At 34.1% G+C, this 20349-nt stretch overlaps 1 protein-coding gene across 1 annotated transcript in view; it reads left to right on the top strand.

The window, feature by feature from the left end:
• Nucleotides 1-20349, top strand: part of CPS1 (carbamoyl-phosphate synthase 1) — a 348188-nt gene that overhangs the window by 193160 nt on the left and 134679 nt on the right. Inside the window, exon 11 of the mRNA XM_079924871.1 lies at nucleotides 12830-12976. Coding sequence (XP_079780997.1) covers nucleotides 12851-12976 — 126 coding nt within the window. The 5' untranslated portion in view covers nucleotides 12830-12850. The remainder of the gene's footprint in view (nucleotides 1-12829; nucleotides 12977-20349) is intronic.

Raw genomic sequence — 20349 nt, forward strand, 5'->3', positions numbered from 1 at the left:
GACTTGGCTAAGAATAGAACAAGTTTACAACAGAGCCAGGGATAGAATTTGCCTCTACTTCTTAACTAGTTTAGCATTTTGCACACTTGTTAGTGGTTAAAGAAAACATATTGGGAATATATCCACATCAGTAGGTTTGTAAAACTGGAAAATTCCTTCTGAAATGTAGTACTATAAATATTCCTTCTCTGCACATAGCATATTTGATGAGATACACCTTTAGGCCAAGAACTCTTTTTTTCATGGTCATTAATCTTTCTCAATTTCCTTATGAGAAAATGATAAGGACAAAGGTTAAATAACTCAGTCACTGTGGTAGAATTAATTCATGTTAAAGCTTCATTCTGGGGCTTTGAGTTGACTTGTATAAACACTCAGTTATGTTTTTCATCCTCATTTGAAGGAAGGTTTATACACTTAATATTAAAAATCCTAATTCTCCTGATTGCTAAGACTTTAACATATGGAAGGAAGATTAATAGGAACAAGAATGCTTTGAGTCCTTCTAGGGAAACATTTTGTGTAACCTTTTACTTAACTCTTTAGGTACCATTCATACATGAAAATATTACTTAAAATATGTTTAAAGCCATAAATTATTTTCAACTGGCTTTAACGAGAATTTTCCTCACATTAGTTTGAGTGTATAGATAATCCTTGAAGTAGAAAAAAAATGACATAATTGCAAATAAAATTGGAGTGAATTTCTGCTGGTTAAGTCAAAGTATGGTGTGATATTTTGAAGTATAATATATTAAGTATGTAAAAGAATGGTTGTCATATTTCACCTTGAAATTTATCGAGATAGTTAGGAACGTATTTACGGAAGAAATATGTTGATTTGAAGAATTTTTTTAATTGAATTAAAGTGTCTAGTACTTTTTATTTTTTTCGCCCTCCCTACTAATTCTAGGTCAGGTGATCTGGCAAGGCCTCTAATTCTATTGGCATTAGAATATAACCTGTCTCCTGGACTTTGGAGCCATGTATTTTCTTCAGAGGAGATAAGGAGAAGTCTCTTATCTTAGGTCTGGAAGAAGCACAGAGTCCAGCATCAAGGTAGTGGAGTAGGTATTTTCCCAGACATAGCACAAGGTTTTCAAGCCTGAAGAAAGAGATTAAGCTCCTTAAAAAAGGACTTTGCTGACTTGGTCCTGGACATGGCAATCCTGTTTCCAGCCATCCTGTGTATAAGCTTTAGCAGCCAAAAGTTTGTTTGTTTTGATTTTGATGTGGCTCATCTTTTCTTAGCTGCTCATATTCAAGATTTGGAAAAGAAGGAACAGTGGTGAGCTGAGTAATTCATTGGATTCTGATGAGGCGCTCTTGAGAAATTTTATTATTCCTGAGTTTTAAACCCTTGTAACTTTAATATAAATTGGGTACGAGCCTTTACTTTTTTCTCTACTATTTAGTAATTAAATATATTTTGGTATTCCTATTGAGTGTTACAGTAGCTATACATTTATAATTTCATGGGTGTTTGGGATTTTATTTATTTTAAAATTTGCTGTTTTTAAATATTAGGCCTTAAGTGTTTGTAATTCAATATTAACCTAAACTTATTTAAAATGTGTTTTATCATAAATTTCTCTTCCATGTGTTTTTCAGAAAGCATTTGGTTTCTTAAAGACATTAATGTGAGAGTCCATGGTTTATTCCTTGTTCTTTGTAGTTACATGTGGAGTGGGTATTCAGTTTTCTCTCGTTAATTAGTTCAGTGTTGATCACTACACCCTTTAGCCAAAATTGGCTGGTGAAGAAGCGTTATTCTTTTTGTTCTCTTGAGAAGTTGTTGGATCTGAAGTGGCTTCTAAGGTGTGGGTCAACTCCTTTGGAAAGTGAAAGATGATATGAGGGGTTTTTACTTCAAAAAGTGCATTAACAGGTGATCCCATTTCATCCTGGGAGTGCTGCTGGAGAGGAATATTGATTTGGAATGTTATGCTTGGGTCTCACAGGTCTTGAGTTTCTTAGGTCTTCAGTTCTTTTTGTTATTCTTTATTGCTCAGTCTTGAGAGTAGAAAATAGATGTCATATCTCTTTTTAAGAATAAACCTGAAAGGCTTTTCAAGAGTGAGCTTTTTGGGGGACAAGTCTGTGTTCGAGTCTTATTTCTATTCTAAGATTTAGCATTGTCCTTGGCATCTAAATGGCCTTCAGTAAATATTGAAGGAAAGAGTTATGACCTATGAGAGGTCACAGTTGCTACTATTTCCAATTTGTTCATATAAAACGGAGACAATGGAGAAACTACTTTGGATCATACAACATGAATGATGTATAAAAGAGCCTAAAATAGCAGAAAAGAGTATATATTGTATTTTTAGCTTTATACTGTAGTCAAGAAGCAGTGTGGAGCTGTTTAATGATTTTAATCAGGAAAACATATGAAATAAGAGTATGTAAATAGCAACTTAACTATGGTACAAACAAGATATAGATAAAGTTCGTGAAGTAGGATTTCACATGGCTTTGAAGGATTGACAGGATATAAACAAGTTGAGAAAATTAATCTAACAAATGTACAGCCTCACATTTCTTCATCAGGTAAAATACTGCATCATCTTATGTTGGCTAAATGATTCACAGTCTGTTTTGTTAATTATTCCTCATAGTTTTCTTTATCAACTCAACTTTATAAAGAGAAAACTTCAGTTGACAGAAGTTGTGTGGTCTTTGACACCTTTGGCAGTATGTCAAGTCACTGTGACATCTATTTACATATTTTAAATGTATAGTCTTATAATCAAACATTCTTCTTTTGACTCCTCTTTTCTTCTTGTTCCTTGTACTCGTTCTATCATGTCCTAAGCATTTTCTCTGGTGAAATTTGTGTGGCAGGATGAGGAAAAGAAGAGAAAAAGGTAATCAGAGATGGGGAATACTAAGATGTCTCGGATTCTAGCTGGTGGCCATAGCTGAAGGTGGTAAGTGAACATCAGCAAAACTGGACCCTCCTATTACTGAATGGCTCTAGTCTCTGCCAGGAGTCAGTCTTAGCCTTCAGTGTTAATTTTTTTTTTTTAACACCTTTATTGGAGTATAATTGCTTTACAATGGTGTGTTAGTTTCTGCTTTATAACAAAGTGAATCAGCTATACATATACCTATATCGCCATATCTCCTCCCTCTTGCATCTCCCTCCCACCCTCCCTATCCCACCCCTCTTTTGCATAGGATTTTGCTTTTATTCCTTATAGTACCATTGTGAAATAGCTGTATGTCCTACCTTCAATGTTCAAGAGCCATCTGGGCCCGTTACCGTCCCTGCCCTACATCCTTGTGTCTGCCCAGGAACTGAGCCAAAGACTCTGCTTATAAACTGCAAGAACTGAAAATAACAGCTAAAAAAATGATGGTGCTTCATAGACGTATTTGGTCATTTTTTGTCAGTTAACATGATAAACAATTTTTATTTAAAGGTAAACATTATTTTAAAAGAAGTATTTTCTCTTTAAAAGACTGATTTTCATTGAAATTGATTCTGGTCTCTAAACAGAGAGTTAAAGGCAAAGACAATTTGCAAAATATGCACCCCATTCAGGAGTTTAATTATGAGTCATTAAAAAAGTTTATTCTTGGATTTGAGTTCTGTTTTCTCAGTTCACTGTGATATTTCAATTGCTTTTAAGTATTAGCAAGATATGTATCGGGATATCTTCACAATAAAGAAATTTCCAGATTTTCTTACCCTGTACATTAAAAAGATGAGAGTTATGTAGTCTAGTGAATAGCAATTCTTTTCATATAATGTTAACAGAGTGGTCATTAGATCACAGGTGCTCTGATTTGCATGTGAACGGGGAAATTAAATGACACCCCTAAAAGAATTTTAGTTGAAGGTTTCAGTAATTTTCATTAGCTATTAATTCTTCAAAACTTATATGAATAGAAAAATAAGAAAAAAATTATGTCCTAATAAAAGACCTGTCTTTTATTTAAAGTTTTATCACACAATAAATTTATCTAGAGGATGTATAATTTTACTATTTGCAAATTTGGAGAAGAACGAGATATATTTTTTTTCTTTTTCTTTTTTTTTTTTCGAGATATGTTTTTGAGAGAATCCTTGGTTTGTGTTGGGAGTAGCAATAATTTATAACTAATCTATGTCCCTAAAAACTCGCTTTGTCTTGTTATAATAAAGAAGTATTGATTAATTAATCAAATACTAATTGATTCAGTTAATTAATGGTAGAAAAACAGACATGTACGGACAAGTGACTTTTTAAGTCAGGGTCTTTAATAATTTGAGGAATGCAGTCACCAATTTTAGTACAAATATTTTCTAACTTGACAGCCCTTTTTTTCCAAGTTACATATTGGTGTCCCATCCATAGTAAGTAACATGGTGATAATACTTCTTCCTTTATACAACTTTATTTCTTTCATTTGTCTTACTGTTTTTTACAAAATGTCTAATCATTTCTTTTGTCGGATTTTTATTATTACTGATTAACTTCAACTTCTAATCCCAGTCAATTAGCTTTTAAAAACAAATTTTTGAAACCTTGACACAGTCTGCAACTTTTTAATGCTCAATCCCTTGCTTTTTTGGTCTGCAAAGCTTTCAAGAGTGTTCTCTTGAAATAATCAATCCCTTGAGTCCAATAGCAAAAACATTATATATCCCCTCTTCCTTTCAGCTGAGGATGATCTTGATTAAGTCAAGTAGAGGTTAAAAATAAATGACATCAAATAAACAATACCAGAATAAAACACTTAATTCTTCAACACCCCAGGGAATGTCAGCAGTTAAAATCCAAATAGGCATTTTTGACTGTTAGCAGTTTGTAGCATTGAAGGATGAGGATGGTTTTTTTCCTCCTTTCTCCCCTTCTGTGTCTCCTTCTTGTTTTTCTTTTTTCCCTCTACAGCATTACTTTCCCCCCAAAATTTTTAACCTTGATAAAATAAAAAAAGGCCCCCCACCTTTCAATCACTCAACTTAGGAATCTCCAAATCTGGAAGAAGAAATAGCTGTATGGTCCATTCATGGAAATTTGCAATACTAGTTTAGAAAGATGGAACTTTACTGTTTGTGAGAGTGGTGATCTGATTGTTAGGAGGGCGGAATATATTTTCCTGGACCAAGTTCCCTTGAAAGCGAGAGGTCGTGAAAGAAATCAGATTTAATGTAACAAATACACTACAAAGGGAATAGAGTAGGAATGTGCGTGGGTGACCTGTTTTTAGTTTAGAAAAAAAAGTCTTCTACGTCATTCCCATGTAACCGGCCGCCCCTTACTTCACGAGGTCAGAAATTTCAAGACACGTTGCACAACTTGCTTCTTTGTGATCCTCAAATATATTTAATTTAAAGAGGATCCAATACGCTCCCAGCACATGACCTGGAGTACCATGGGTAACCCCTCCTCATGGCTAGGGTTGCTCTTTAGAGCCTTGCAAAATCTTTTGTGTTTACTCTTGGCAAAAGTTAAGAATTAACAAGCCCATCAGAGCTGTTCTGTTCAGCAAAAGACGATTTTGTTGCAATGATAATCATTGTGCAAAAAAGGCTGGTGATGAATTAAATTTTAAAATTTTCCTTAGAAATATTTTACTCTTTAGAGTGACAATTGCCTAATGATTTAGTCATTCTATTTTATGAAATTTATGTTGTAGGCATGTTTAGGCCAAAATTTAAGGAAATGCTTAGGCCAAAATTAAGTGTAGAGTTTGATTTATGTAGTTGTTAATTTCTTTCACTAACTGTTCCATCATTTACAAAATTATTTCTATTGGAAAGGTAGTAATTGTTAGGAACTTACTTTTCTACAGCGATTTCTACTAAAGGCTTTAGATTTGATATTAACTCAAAAATAATGAGATAACGTTGGCTTATTTAGATATCTATTTCTTATATCTATAAAACAGAGCAATTAGAAAAGATGATTTTAAAAATCACTTTCAACTATATAAAACTATCTATTAGATAATTATTATGTTCTCTGTTTGATGATAGTTTAGGAAATACATTTAAAAAGAGATTAATTTCCTACAAAGTATCTTTTAGTTGAAAACAATCCTTTTTCCTGTTGTACAGCACCTGATACATAGAAAGCACTCAATAAATAGTTCCTGAATAGGTTATTCTTTTAGCAATTCTAACTTTATGAGCAATTATGAAAATTCAATGGCATTAAATTATTCAGATTCTGAAATAAGTAACTTAAAGCAATAGGATGTAACAGAAAAATATAAAATTTCCTTTGCTATTTTAGGTAAGTTGGGCTGAATCAGTTAGCCAACTAGAAGTATGACTCCCAGGACAATTAGTCCCACTAGATAGATTATTGGGAAAAGTTTATAGTTTTATTTCTATATTACCTTCTTCATTTTTTATATTATTTTAATTTTAAACATAACAATAAATCAGAGAAGTTATGGATACTTTCTTCTTTCTCATTCTTTGATTTTTACTAAAGTTACATTTTATCCATTTCCAGGTAATGTCATAGTATTTCTGAGCATTGCAACTTCTCCAATCATGTATTCTTTCTGCAAAATTCATCTTAACCAGCCTACTCTTTCTAAGTCATTTCATGTTGTTGCCTCTGTTTTTCCCAGGTATACTTGACATGCTGGAAAAAGAATGGACGTTGGCTGAGACCTGAGTTCTGATCTTGGCTTTGCAACTTATTAGCTGTGTGATCATGGGCAAGCTAAACTCTCTGGGACACACTCACCATCTTCATCTATGACATAGGGATATTATTAGCTACATTTAGTACAGAGATTGCTTTTAAGATTAGCAAAAAAGGCATTCCAAGTGCCTAGCTCAAGGGATGGCACTTAGTAGGTGATCAAAAAATGACAAGTACCTCAACTGTCAAGCAGGATCATATTTATCATCATTGGACTCATTAAAATTGATTTATTTAAATACTTATTTGCACTTACTGGCATAATAGTAAGTGGTGTATATATCTCTATATATAGATATAGGTATATGCTAATATATTGTGGTTATAAATTCCAATGTTTTAGCTTCTATTGTAGGTTTTTAAAATTTATACCCAAGAAATTCCTCTTTAAACATTTTTTAGACTTTTAGGAAGATTGAAAGCTTTTGATTAGGAATCCTACATGACATGATTTTAAATTTATAGTTATCTCAATGTCAAAATTTTATTTTTTGTGTTTCAAGTTATTTAATATTTAACTTTCTAGTGACTTTGAGTTTTCTTTCTTAAATTTCACTCAATTCTTCCTTCTTTGTATAATTTATGATTCAATGATTTACAACTTTAATGATTACAGCTTATTATGACTAACTTTGGGCAGTTGCTATACTGTATGACTGCTACATGTGCTTTTTGACCTACTTCTATATAATCAGTCCTCTACAACTTGTATTTGTAGCTTGTTTTTCTTCCTCTTTTTGGACTAACTTACACTTGACCTCCCTTTGCTTGTACTTTAATCTGTTTGTGTTTGACTATGTCTTCAGTTTGCCAAGGTCACTGTGAATTCTGAATCAGCTTTCTAAGGCATTGTCCACTCTGTTCTTCTAATCCCACAAATCATAGAAAGCTTGTTTTACTCACTGGGTAATTCACTACACCCTCCTACATTTATATACATTCTCCAGCAAATGTGTATGCACCTAATAATGGTCTAGAATATATACTCAATGCTCTTGAATTAAAGTAGGTTACGTGTAACGTTTCTACATAGTCTGGTAATAATGTCTCTTTTTTAAAGGCAGGAAATTGGTATGATAAGATTTACTCTTTACAAACACATGCTGCTTGTACCAACTAACCTGTTCTCTTTAAGTTTTTTTTTTTTACAAATGGGGTCTTATAAATGATTGCTTTTTTTATTATCCTAGAATATAATCACTTGTGCCTTGGATTTTAATGTGTGAAATCATTTTTTCCAGGTCTCTTTTCCAGCTTCATTTTTTCACCTTCCTTTGAATCACTTCAAGCTTTATGCTATCAAATGTTAGATTGATAAGCACATTCATGAACTTGGTTCTTCACCTTCTGTTCCTCAAAATGCCAATTGGACCTTAATGAATGTGTCTTACTTGATTGGATTTTCAAAGACATCTGGTTATTTAAAAACCTCATCATCTAACAACCTAACATCTATTGTCATTATTGACAAATCTTCTCCCTGGCCAAACTTTATTTGAGGAATCTTTCTACCAGCTTATCCTAGTTTCTATGATGAGAGAAAGTATATGCTTTTTTATGTAGGTACAAATCCACACCACTTTTCTTCAAAGAGTAGCCCTTTTTTGTCCATATCCTCACTTGTGACAGTGTTCCTTGTTATATTAGGCTAATAAAAATCAGAATTGAACCATAATAATCATGTCTACCTTTTCTATTCTGTCTTCATGCATCCCTGCTCAAACACAAAATAGAACTTTTTTTTTTGAGGGGGGTGGTTCTTTATTTTCTTCTACTCTGAGTTTATTTGCTCTCCAGACATACCTTGCTTCTTGCCTTAAATTTATCGTCTTTTGTATAATTCTTAATTGACAGCTCTCTTTTCCTATTCCAAAGCATCTTTACTTCCTCTTATGTTCATCTGACCTAACTTTATTTGCTTCTGCTTAAATAAACGTCATTGATCAGGCAGGAACTTGGCACACAGGAACCAATTCATTCATTCAGTCATTTTTCAGAAGCACCTCTTGCATGCTTGCTATATTAGAGACTTTTTGAAAAATGCATCACTTTCTTAGAGTTGTCTCTATTCATTCCTTAGTAAGACACACTTCAAGAAAGCTGTTGGCAGTTTCTGTACTTTTTAAGAAGGAATTACTAATGTCATTATTTTCTCTTTATTCCAAAACCTAAAGCCTTTATTATCCAGGATGAGCTGGTTTGATTTTTCCCAAATGGTAGCAGGTCTCCCTTACTTATATCAATGGATCGTCCAAATGAAGAGGACACTTGAAATTAGTACAAATACAGGCTATATCAATCAGTGTTGCTTTACGTTTCCTTTTAAGAGGCTTTCTTGATCATTAATGGGAATGGATTAATGGGAACAAAAAGATGTAAGAAAAAAAGGAGAAATAGTACTAAGTAAAGGTGTATGGAAGTGTTTGACTTCACGAGTTATTTAAAATTCAAATGAAAACAAAATACCACTTCCTGTGCTCAAATAAGCAAATGAAAGATAACACCTAGAGTTGGCAAGGGTGTATTGAAAGGGACATGCACATTGTGATTGGTATTGGGCACATTCTTTTTGAAGAGAAATTTGGCAATGTTTATAAAAAATTACAATATTGATATGCTTTGTAGCAACAATAGAAACAATGAAAATGACATATTTTGTAGCCATTTCAATTAAGGTTTGAAAAGAACATGTAATAACATTGAACATACCAAAATATAATATTACCTCACAAAAGCGTAATGCAAGTTGATCACTGTTTCCAAAATTATGACTTGTATATAGAAATAAATGCTAGAGGAAGATATGCTAAAATATTAACAGAGGTTATGTTTTGGGAGTAGGCTATTATCTATTTTTCAGTGTTTTCTAAATTTCTTTAAGTAAGAGGAAAATAACTACCACTTAGCGCTGGATATAGCACCATTTTCAATACCAGATATCCTAATGACAAATTCATCAAATTAAGTCTTCTCAGGGATTTGGGAGGCTGAATGCTTCCATTTCTCTTAAGAAATGATAAATAATTGTATTAGTTAAGGATGCTTTTCTTGCTGTCTCCCTATATGTACATACATATTTTAATCTCTCTGCATACACATAAATACATATTTATTCATATATATAGAATACATTTTCCAATTTATGGAAGAAATAAAATGCTTTATTAGCACTAGATTAAAGAGTACTAGAATGTTACTTACTCCATCAAAACTGAGAAATGTTTAGTTTCAATAATTCTTAATTTTCCATATGGGGGTGTACAGAGGAAAATAGCCTAATGCTGTAAACTGTGATAACTATAATAAGTGTATCAGTAGAAAAGAAGGGCTAAATTCATAAACAGTATTTTGCTGTTTTGAGAGAGTGACTTATAAGATTAGAGAACCCTTAATGACCTGACTCATACAAAATACATTTCAAATACAGATTCCCCCAACCTTCTGTGTGTACATGTGTTCATGCTTTTACCCTGCTTAGTTGTATGCGGATAGCTTATGTGAGAGGAGGACCATGTAAATGGGATCAGAGAAAAAAATCATTCCAAACTGAAAAATACTTTCTTTTAAAGTGTGCTGAAAAAATGTCTTTCACAAAACTGTAATATTTCTACTGTCTTTATGTCTTTCATATTCACTACTAATCAACTCTTATCACCTCACCCCTTTGATCTATCCAAATGTAAACTCCCTAACTAACATAATTTTCTTTTTCAGTTTGGTTGTAGATTTCAGTCCACCCTGAACACTCAAATCTGAAACTACCCACCATTTAATTTATTGGTCTTTCCAATTCCTGAGATGATTGTAGAATCATGATGGATGAATTTTCAGAATATTTAACCAAACTCTCCAAATCTTCTGCCCTTTCCTATTATGGTGACTAGAAACATGGACCATAGCCTACATCCAGGACCTTTTACTGAAAAAAGTGAAAGCCCATTACAACTCTCAGGCTTATATTTTTCTTTAGGTTCTAGAGTTATGGAATTGTACCCTAAAGTTGTTGACATCTTATTGGGAAACCATGCTCAGTTCACCATGCTTTTTGGTCAACTGTTAAAAGTGGTTATGAAGTCACTTATTAATGTCTTTCCTTCTTTAAGTTCTGGACTCCTTAGTACCCCAAGGCGTAGAGAATAAAGGGAGGAAACATACCACAGTGTTCACTGCATGGGTACCTCTGGGTAATGGGACTATGACTGATTTAAATTTATTGTGCATCTTAAAATTTTTTTGTGATAAGTACATGTTATTTTTCTTATTAGAGAAAGACAAATCCTCACTATATATATATTTTTATGTATATAGACAAGGATGAGTCCACGACCTAACGTACTTACTGGTCTAAACCAGTAAGCTCTGTTTCTAAGCTCTTAGTTCTTTGAGTTGGGAGTTTTTCTTCTGTTAGTTTCATCCTCCTTCAGTTCACTTTCCATAATCTTTCTTTCACAGTAATTTCACCTTTGTTCAAAACACTTTCATGACTACCAGGAACACTATTTATGGATTAAGACCAACCATTTTAAAGCACACATAATCTTCCTTGTTATGGTTCCTCTTCATTTCCCCAACCTGTACTGTGCACCTAGGCTTTAGCAGACTGTTTTAGGTTTTTTTTTTTTTTTTAATATGCCATATGGTTTAATGTATCTGTGCTATTGCTCATGCTGTCCCTTCTGCTTTTTTCCCCTCCATCTACTTGGTATACTCTTTGAATCCTTCAAGATAATATGGTTCAACATAATCACGTATTTAAATTTTACTGAACATGCACAAGGGAGTTGATCTTTTCCTTCCTTCCTTCCTTCCTTTCTCTCTCCCTTTCTCTCTCTCCCTTTCTTTCTTTCTCTTTCTCCATTGTATTTGGACACACTACCATACATTACTTATTTTATTAATTATATACACTAGATTGAGACTGTTTTTTCAGTTTTCTAGCACCAGGAGCTGTGAAGCAGTTTGGCTTCAGAGAATGTTTATACATGAATACATTAAGTAAGGCAGAAGAAGATGGAGTTTAAACTTTGTTCCTTAAAAACAAAAAAATCCTCAACCCCTCCCCCCCAACTTAATTCTAGCACTCATCCTACATCATGAAGTTTACAATCTCTGTGCCATTCTATGTCATCTTTTCCATTGTGAAAAGTGCTAGGAAAAAGCCTTTATTTCTTGGCCTCCTTTGCAAGGATATCAAAGGATAATACTGCAGAGTTTCCTAACCTACATAAACACATGACTTAAGTGAGAGCTTCCTCCAGCCAATGAGACCCTTTGACTGCCTGATTAAACATGGGATTGAGGGCTAAGTGAATCAATTTCAACTCAGGTTGAAACACAAATATTCACGTTTTGAGAATTTTATATGTAGCAATTAAACAACTAAAAAAATCTTGACTTAGGAATGTGTTCTCATTAAAATCAGTGTTTACCATTATTTCATATACTTTTTACAAATTGAAAAATTAAGAGGGATAGAAATAGGCTACTTTGCTCCAGTTGTGTTTTAGTTGATATTACTGATTGCTTTAAAATTTGGAACAAAGAACAATGCAATGGTAAGAATGTAATACACTATTAACTAAAAAAAAAAAAAAAAAAAGCACAGTGTAGAAAGGTTTGTTCTCTATTTGTGGAGAAAAGCTTATTCTGATGTCCTTTTTACTCTATGTGATTTCCATTGTCTTTTCCAAGCAGAAAGTCGCAAGTCTTCAGATTCTTTGGGAATTCAAAATGTCTTTTAAGGCAAATTAGGCATTACATCTCACACAAGCAAAAACCTTTGATCCTTAGCATTATTAGAAAGTTGCTACTCTTTAGGGCAAGTGATATTCCTGAGGGTGTCCACTGCTTCTAGATCATTCTATTCAGCTGCATAAGCAATTCCTTTGACAGATGACTGTTTTTCCACAACACTAACATTATTTCAGCAGGAGCAGGTAGTGTTTGATGTGTTGCAATTTGTATTACATGTCCATCTCTGGACATTACCTCAGGAGGAGGGCTTAAGAGAAGGAGGAGCTATGGCCGAAGACATTTAATGACAGAATGAATGGAATTTCAAAGATCACTGTGCAGTCAGCCTTAAACACTAGATTGCACACCCCCAGCTTTCTTCACATTAATTTAAAAATCTTATAGCAAAATTCTCATAAAGTATATGCAATTTCATTTATTTTTAGTCACAAATCAGCATCTTCAAAATGATGAGGATTTTGACAGCTTGCAAAGTGGTGAAGACCCTGAAGACAGGTTTTGGCTTAAACAATGTGACTGCACACCATCCATGGAAATTTTCAAGACCTGGCATCAGGCTCCTTTCTGTCAAGGTATTATTCCCGTATTCATTGTTTCCAGTAAGATTGTATGGGGTGTAGTTTATCATGAAGCAAAGGTGTCACTTACAAAGGAAAAACATAGTTCTGAACTACTAACTTACTAATTTTCACCCAACATAAAGAAGGATCACAATTCCTGTGAATATGTAAAAATGTAAGTGTTCTGTTTAGAAAACAAGTTTTTCAAAAGGCTATCAGGGCTCTGCTTGTGCCCAGACACTATTGCTCACACTTTGGGTTCAAGCATGGAGTTGTTTATATGTACGTGAGCCACATGGCTGTAGGTAGTGTGTTTAACCCCTATTCTGTGTTGGCTCACCGTAAAGTTTTCTGGGAAGAAATGTTGAGAGGAAAATATCTACATAATTTTGATATTTACAGATCATCATGTAGACAGTTCCTTTGCTTTTTCCTTTTCCCTCTTAGCTCTTCTTTTAGAAGGACAAATTTATTATATTTATTTTGCAGATTAAGACACTAAGGCAGTTATCAGCTGATGAGCCTGTCTCTCTGAATGTGTCTGTAACTGAGGAGCAGGTTCAGGAAGAGAACATTAAGTGCTCTTCCCCCGCCCCCACCAGTGAGTTATGAAATTCCTGTAGGAACTTCTGTTCCTTCCTATACCTTTATGAAGACATTTATTTCCCAGAGAAATCTGAAATTACTACAAGGGAACTTTGCTACTGAAAATCATCTTTAGTGAATATAAAATTTAAGTAATCACAGTAGCTTTAAATATATTGCTTCTATAGTAGTAAGAGCTGTAAAAAGTGCAGTAGGAAAAAAAAACCCCAAACAACCTCTAGCTGTTGATGTAAAAATAGGTTGTAATAGTTTTGAGTGTACTGCTTATACTTTGTGTGCTCAGTGAGTTGGCTAAAAATCCTCCAAATACTTCCCAGCTTCTATTGCTTAGATTGCTCAAGGAAGGATTCAGTATGATTTTAGCCCAAATGATATCTGCAGGGCTAAACAACACCCGTAGATTCTTGTGACCTCCACTGACTGGAGTGGGAAAGAAATAGGGGTGAATAAAAAGCAGAAAGAAGAGGGAGACAGAAAGAGAAAGGAGGTCTGAAGGAGTAGGAATGGTGGGGAGAGAGAGAGAAAGAAAAAGAGATCTCAAGATCTCAAGAGAAAGTATAAGATACTACCATTCTAAATTAAGAAACCCAGGAACAGCCATTTTCTTGGGTTCAGTTTAATTGTACCAAGAGAGCCAGAAAGGAGATATGTTCTAAACCATCATCAACGATAGAGTGACTACATGTAAGCTATGAGAGTGAGCATTTGGTTTCAGTTTAGTGTTAGTAATATCTCAAGGGTACTCCTATATCACTTCAGAGAGAATAACTAGTGATGAATTATATTACTTAAAGTTAGACATGTCTTTTAAGACTTTGAAGTTGTGTCCCTTGGAATATCTTTTTCTTCTCACAAAAATAGGTAGATAGAGTTAGGTGTATCTCCATCAGACATCAGAAACAAAGAAATTGAGTAACTACTTAAAATGGCATAGATGTGACTGATACTAGAAGCCAATTCTCCACTATCATAATAAGCACTCTATACAACCACAACTACAACAAAATGGTTTAATTACGTGGATGGTCCACTGTGAAAGTAGTTCTAGTTCATGGTGGCAGATCTGTTTTAAGGGTCTGCCAAAGTTCACAGCTAAGAATGACAAGTTTCTAGGAGGAATAAGCCATCATTTCACAGTGTAAAAGCCATTACTCATACTCAATCATTTCTGGCCAAAGTTTTGGAGGAATGCCAGGCATGAAAAATAGAAGTTCTTGAACTTCACAGTAGTGAATTAAAATTCTATACAGCAATCTAAGGGAACTTGTGTTACTATTCACTTATTTTGAAACAGTCCTCTACCAACTTTTCTTCATGCCTTCACTTTTAAAACTCAATTCTCTTAGCAAGATATATTTAAACTTACTCTTTTTATATGAGTATCCTATTTAAAAGATAGTTAAAATCATTAGGGTATAGTTATATATGGTCAGTGAAGGGCAATGAGACTAGTCACTAAAGGTTAATAACATTATAGCCAGTTATAGATAGTAAATGGATTGTGGACGATACCCTGGGATCAGATATATAAGCACTGCAGTGTAAATGGGTTGCCTTTTCAAAGTCTTTGGAGGTCACTTTCCCCTTGGTGAGGGACAAGGAGAGTGGGTTTGACGACAGCAGTGACGCACTTGTACTTTTATGTGGTCCTTCCTCATGCGTTTGTTTGTAGCTAATATTTATAGAGTGTACCTTGTTAATAGGCACAGTTATATTTCACGTATAAGGAAGAAGAAAGAATTTCAAGGTACTCTACATTTTAAAGGAATTTGATATCAAGGGTATAAATGATCAACCACCATAAAATATGAAATCTCTAGAGACAGTAATCTTTTTCTATTAGTATCTAAAATTTTCAGTGCTCATTATTACATTCAGCCAGTTGTACCTTGCAGTGGAAAACACACTGGATAGGAATAAAAGGACCTGGATTCTAACCTTTCTTATGCATTTTTCAATGCTCTGAACTTAGTCAAGTCACATATTCTCTCTGAACCCAAATTTTGTCATCCATAGTATGGAAACAGTTCTTGATTTACTCCAAGAATTGTGTGACCATCACACATGATCAGTGCTTAAAAATCTATAAAATACTTTAAAAGTAAAAATTATTCAGCAAGGTAGCAGGATACAAGATTAAGATACAGAAATTGGTTGCATTTCTTTGCAATAACAATGAAATATCAGAAAGGAAATGTAAACAAACAATTCCTTTTAAAATCACATCAAAAAAATAAAATACTTAGGAACAAACCTCACCAAGGAGGTGAAAGACCTATATACTGAGAACTACAAAATATTAATAATGGAAATTGAGTCATCCCTCAAAGAAATGGAAAGATATCCCCATGCTCTTGAATTGGAAGAATTAATATTTTAAAATGGCCATACTACCTAAAGCAATTTACAGATTTAATGCAATATGTATCAAAATACCCATGATATTTTTCACAGAACTAGAACAGATAATACTAAAATTTATATGGCATCATAAAAAACCCAGAATTGCCAAAGCAATCCTGAGGAAAAAGAACAAAGCAGGAGGCATAAACCTCTCAGAGTTCAGACAATACTACAAAGCTACAGTAATCAAAACAATGTGATATTGGCACAAAAACAGACATATGGATCAATGGAACAGAAGAGAGAGCCCAGAAGTAAACCTACACACCTATGGACAATTAATCTTCGAGAAAGGAGGCAAGAATATACAATGGAGAAAAGACAGTCTCTTCAGCAAGTGGTATTGGGAAAGTTGGACAGCCACATGTAAATCAATGAAGCTAGAACACACCCTCACAGCATACATAAATATAAACTCAAAATGGCTTAAAGACTTAAATACAAGACAAGACACCATAAAACTTCTAGAAGAGAACATAGGCAAAACATTCTCTGACATAATCGTACTAAAGTTTTCTTAGGTCAGTCTCCCAAGACAATAGAAATAAAAACAAAAATAAACAAATGGGACCTAATCAATTTTATAAGCTTTCGCACAGTGAAGGAAACCATAAACAAAATGAAAAGACAACCTATGGACTGGGAGAAAATATATGCAAATGATGCAGCTGACAAGGGCTTGATTTCCAAAAAGTAAAAACTTGATACTTAAAAAACATTCAATTCTATACATTTTAGTAGAAGGACTTAATAGAAAGTTAGATCAGAGTTTCTTCATGTTTTTGTAGGCTATAAATTATTACAATGACAAGATATCTGATAAAAATTCTTAAATATCTTTGATGATTTTTTCACCTTTGCCTTAATAGCAAGCCTATCTCTAGGAAGATATTGCTTATAATGAATTAGACTCAAGGACTATGAAGCAGATATTTTTTTTCCACTATGTTGAATTCAATTCCAAAAGTTAGGATGTACATCTTACTATCCTATTTATTTATTTATTTAACAAATAAACATGAAACTTGTACCCTGGGAGTATACAGGGAGAATAATAAGTTGAAATAAATGGATAATAAGTGGATAGTCTCTGACTGCAGGAAACTTACAAATTAAAAAATTCTGAGTTCACAAGTCTTAGAAAGTCACTAAGACTAAATAGTTTTATTTTTACTTGCAAATGAATTTGGGAATGAAAGGTATTAAGTTGAAAAGGATAAGTTCCTTATGAATAGAAAAGGATTCAATAAGTACTGCTTCTAACATTAATCCACTCATTTATAAAAATGGTGACCTGTGTTACGATTAAGCCAGGAACCTAACAGTCCAAGTGTCCTTCGCTCTGGTACTTCAGATATGAATGAACCCCCAGAATCACTATTCCTTTTGAAACGTTTTCATTTTGTAAGATATTATATTCTGATTGTAACATAGAAATAGCTATTTAGCTCAACCTTTGAGGAGCTGTTGTCATTTGATTAGAAATTGGCAACTACAAAAACTCCTACAATTAGAATCATTTAATTATATTGTAGTAGCTTTAAAGACATTCATAGGAAATAAAATTCATTATTATATAGGAGCCTCTTTATACATATTAAAGGTGGGGGTAGGGGTAAATTTATTATGCATCTTCAAGACTAATTATTGTATTAGACTTTTACCACATATAGATACATTTATTTATTCATTTATTGGCTGCGTTGGGTCTTTGTTGCTGTGCGTGGGCTTTCTCTAGTTGCGGGGAGCAGGGGCTTCTCTTTGTTGCGGTGTGCGGGCTTCTCATTGCAGAGGCTTCTCTTTGTGGCATCGCACAGGCTCTAGGCACGCAGGCTCTGTAGTTGTGGCTTGCAGGCTCTAGAACGCAGGTTCAGTAGTTGTGGCGCACGGGCTTAGCTGCTCCGCGGCATGTGGGATCTTCCCGGACTAGGGCTTGAACCCATGTCCCCTGCACTGACAGGCAGATTCTTAACTACTGCGCCACCAGGGAAGTCCCTAGATACATTTTAAGGATGGATTTTATCCATAATAATCCAAATTTTTGAAATAATAAATTGTGTTCCAATCCCAAATGAAATGTTGTAGAATTAGTTCAGATGATTTAGCAACTTTACATATTTTTGCTGGACAATATTTCATTAACTGGGAGGGGCCCTCTCTTTTGAACATTCTTGTTTTATGTACTCTACCATTCATAACCTCCCTTTCTGAGGTATAGACTCATTTGTTTGTCATCAACAGTGTCTTGACATTTTGAGCTTCTTGCCATAAAACCCTTGAAAAAGCTATAGTCGGACAGGACCTAGACTGAGGTAGGCGAGTGGGATGTCTATTGTACAACATTGAAGGAGGCTCTCACTACCAGGCCCACGATGTGCCTCGTCTGATATTGTGCCTTGAGCACCTCACTCGCCTCACCCTGGTCCCAGCCCTGGGTCGGAAGCCAAGAATTCTGGCTGGGGAAATGCCAGAAGAACTGGCACTAGTCTTGGCGTCAGGCAACCCTCTCCTGTTGACGGCACCTTGAGTTTCTATTTGACCATGTGTGGCCAGACTTACTGATAGTTTAAATGCAAATTTAGATCCTACTGCTGTGGAAATAAAGAACATTCCTCTGCTTTCAGGTCTTCATTAGACTTCCTTCATATTTCTGACTAGTACCAAAGGTTGGAGGGTGTAGTAGAGAGTTTCCAAGATCTCTTGGGCAATGGTCATACCAGAGCTCACTTCAAGGCTTCTGGAATTTGCTATGCAACACTGAATGTCCTTGATGTGACCAGTATTTCCTAGGGTCTTTTCAATGACTGAAGGTTGAAGAAAGCTACATGGGCCAAGGTCAGGCCTGGTGTTGGACTGCTCAGCCCTAGCAATCCCTATCTTACACTTGATTTCCTTCATCTGGTCCAAATGAGTTCAACTCATGAAAATATTTTCAAGGCTCCTCTCTTCTTTTTCTTTTTCTTTTTAACTTAATAAATGCCACATATTGATCTTTTAAATTTCACAGGGAGGTTATTGGCTAATGTGAGGTTCTTATAAATGAATCAATAGAGTTGCTGTTATCACTAAGAATTTTACTGAATAAATTTCTTCTATGATGTAGAACTAAACATAAGATGCATAATAATTTATAACCAGAAAGTAAACATTAGCTAACAGTATTGAAGATTCCTCCCAGATTCAGAACGATTTACCACATGGCAGATGCCCATTAAGTGCTTGTTAGTAAACCTATACTTTATACATGTATTTTGTGGTGGAATTTTTCTGAATGTTTTATTTATAATAAGAAACATAACTAGAATAAAAATTACTTATGAATCTGACTCATTTGTTTATAAATGTTCAGAACATAGAAGTACTCAAGTAAATTAACCGTGTAATTTTTTCCCCCAACATTGGTTTATGTTTAACCAAAGGCAGATGACTTAATATTAACTTAGGATGTTGTAAGGCTATTAACTTAAGATGTTGTAAGGCTTAATTGATTACTGCTGTTACAGTACTTTGAAATCCTGAAGTGTTAGGCATTGTAACTGCAGAGAAGTCTCATTAAATATTCTAGACATAGCAAATTGTGCTGTAATACTGAATCTTAAGTATCCATATTTTGAAAGTATTAACTCTAAGAATAAAAAATAAGATTTCATTGACCAATAAAGAACACTTCAAGATTTTAACTTTTTACCATATTATCTGTGCAATAATAAACTAAAATTCTGGCTGTAAGGTTCCTACCTTCCAAAGGTTGGTTCAGATTTATTTTATTTCTTAAGAGGATGAGTACTGATGTCAACTAATAGCTGAGAAACCTCAGGTGCACCAGAAATCAAATACTTTATATAGCTTTAGGCCTGGGTGAAAATGGAGATAAACACATGGGGCTTCTATCTTTTCTGATATGCAAATAATTTACATAGACAGATGATTTAACAGCAATACAATCAGACTCCCAGAGTAAATAATTTTCATTTCCATTACTAGCTTAAGGGGATTATTGTAGCTATAATGTTTTATTCAAATCTTTTATGGAACTTATTGCTAAATTAGCTTAAGCTTTACCTCCAGAACATTTTGCTGGTGAATTCTCACACTCAGGGGAAGAAACAATGTTGTTCTTCCCATTTCATAGATGTGTAAGTGCTGTAGTTGATACAAGGACACATGGATGTCTGTTTCTGCACACAAAGTGAATATACATGTAGCAACTCTGGGTAGAATTTTAATTAGGCCTCAAACATCATATGGATCTTTTTAATTTGGCATTTTGTTAGTGTGCTTATATGTATATCTGAAGCCGTATTTGTTGTTTAACCTGGCTTCAGAATGATCTAAACAACTTCTCCTGCTGGATTTTATTTCTTACTCAAGAGCTC

Source organism: Stenella coeruleoalba, assembly GCF_951394435.1.
Source record: "Stenella coeruleoalba genome assembly, chromosome: 6".
Classification (NCBI taxonomy): Eukaryota; Metazoa; Chordata; class Mammalia; order Artiodactyla; family Delphinidae; genus Stenella; species Stenella coeruleoalba.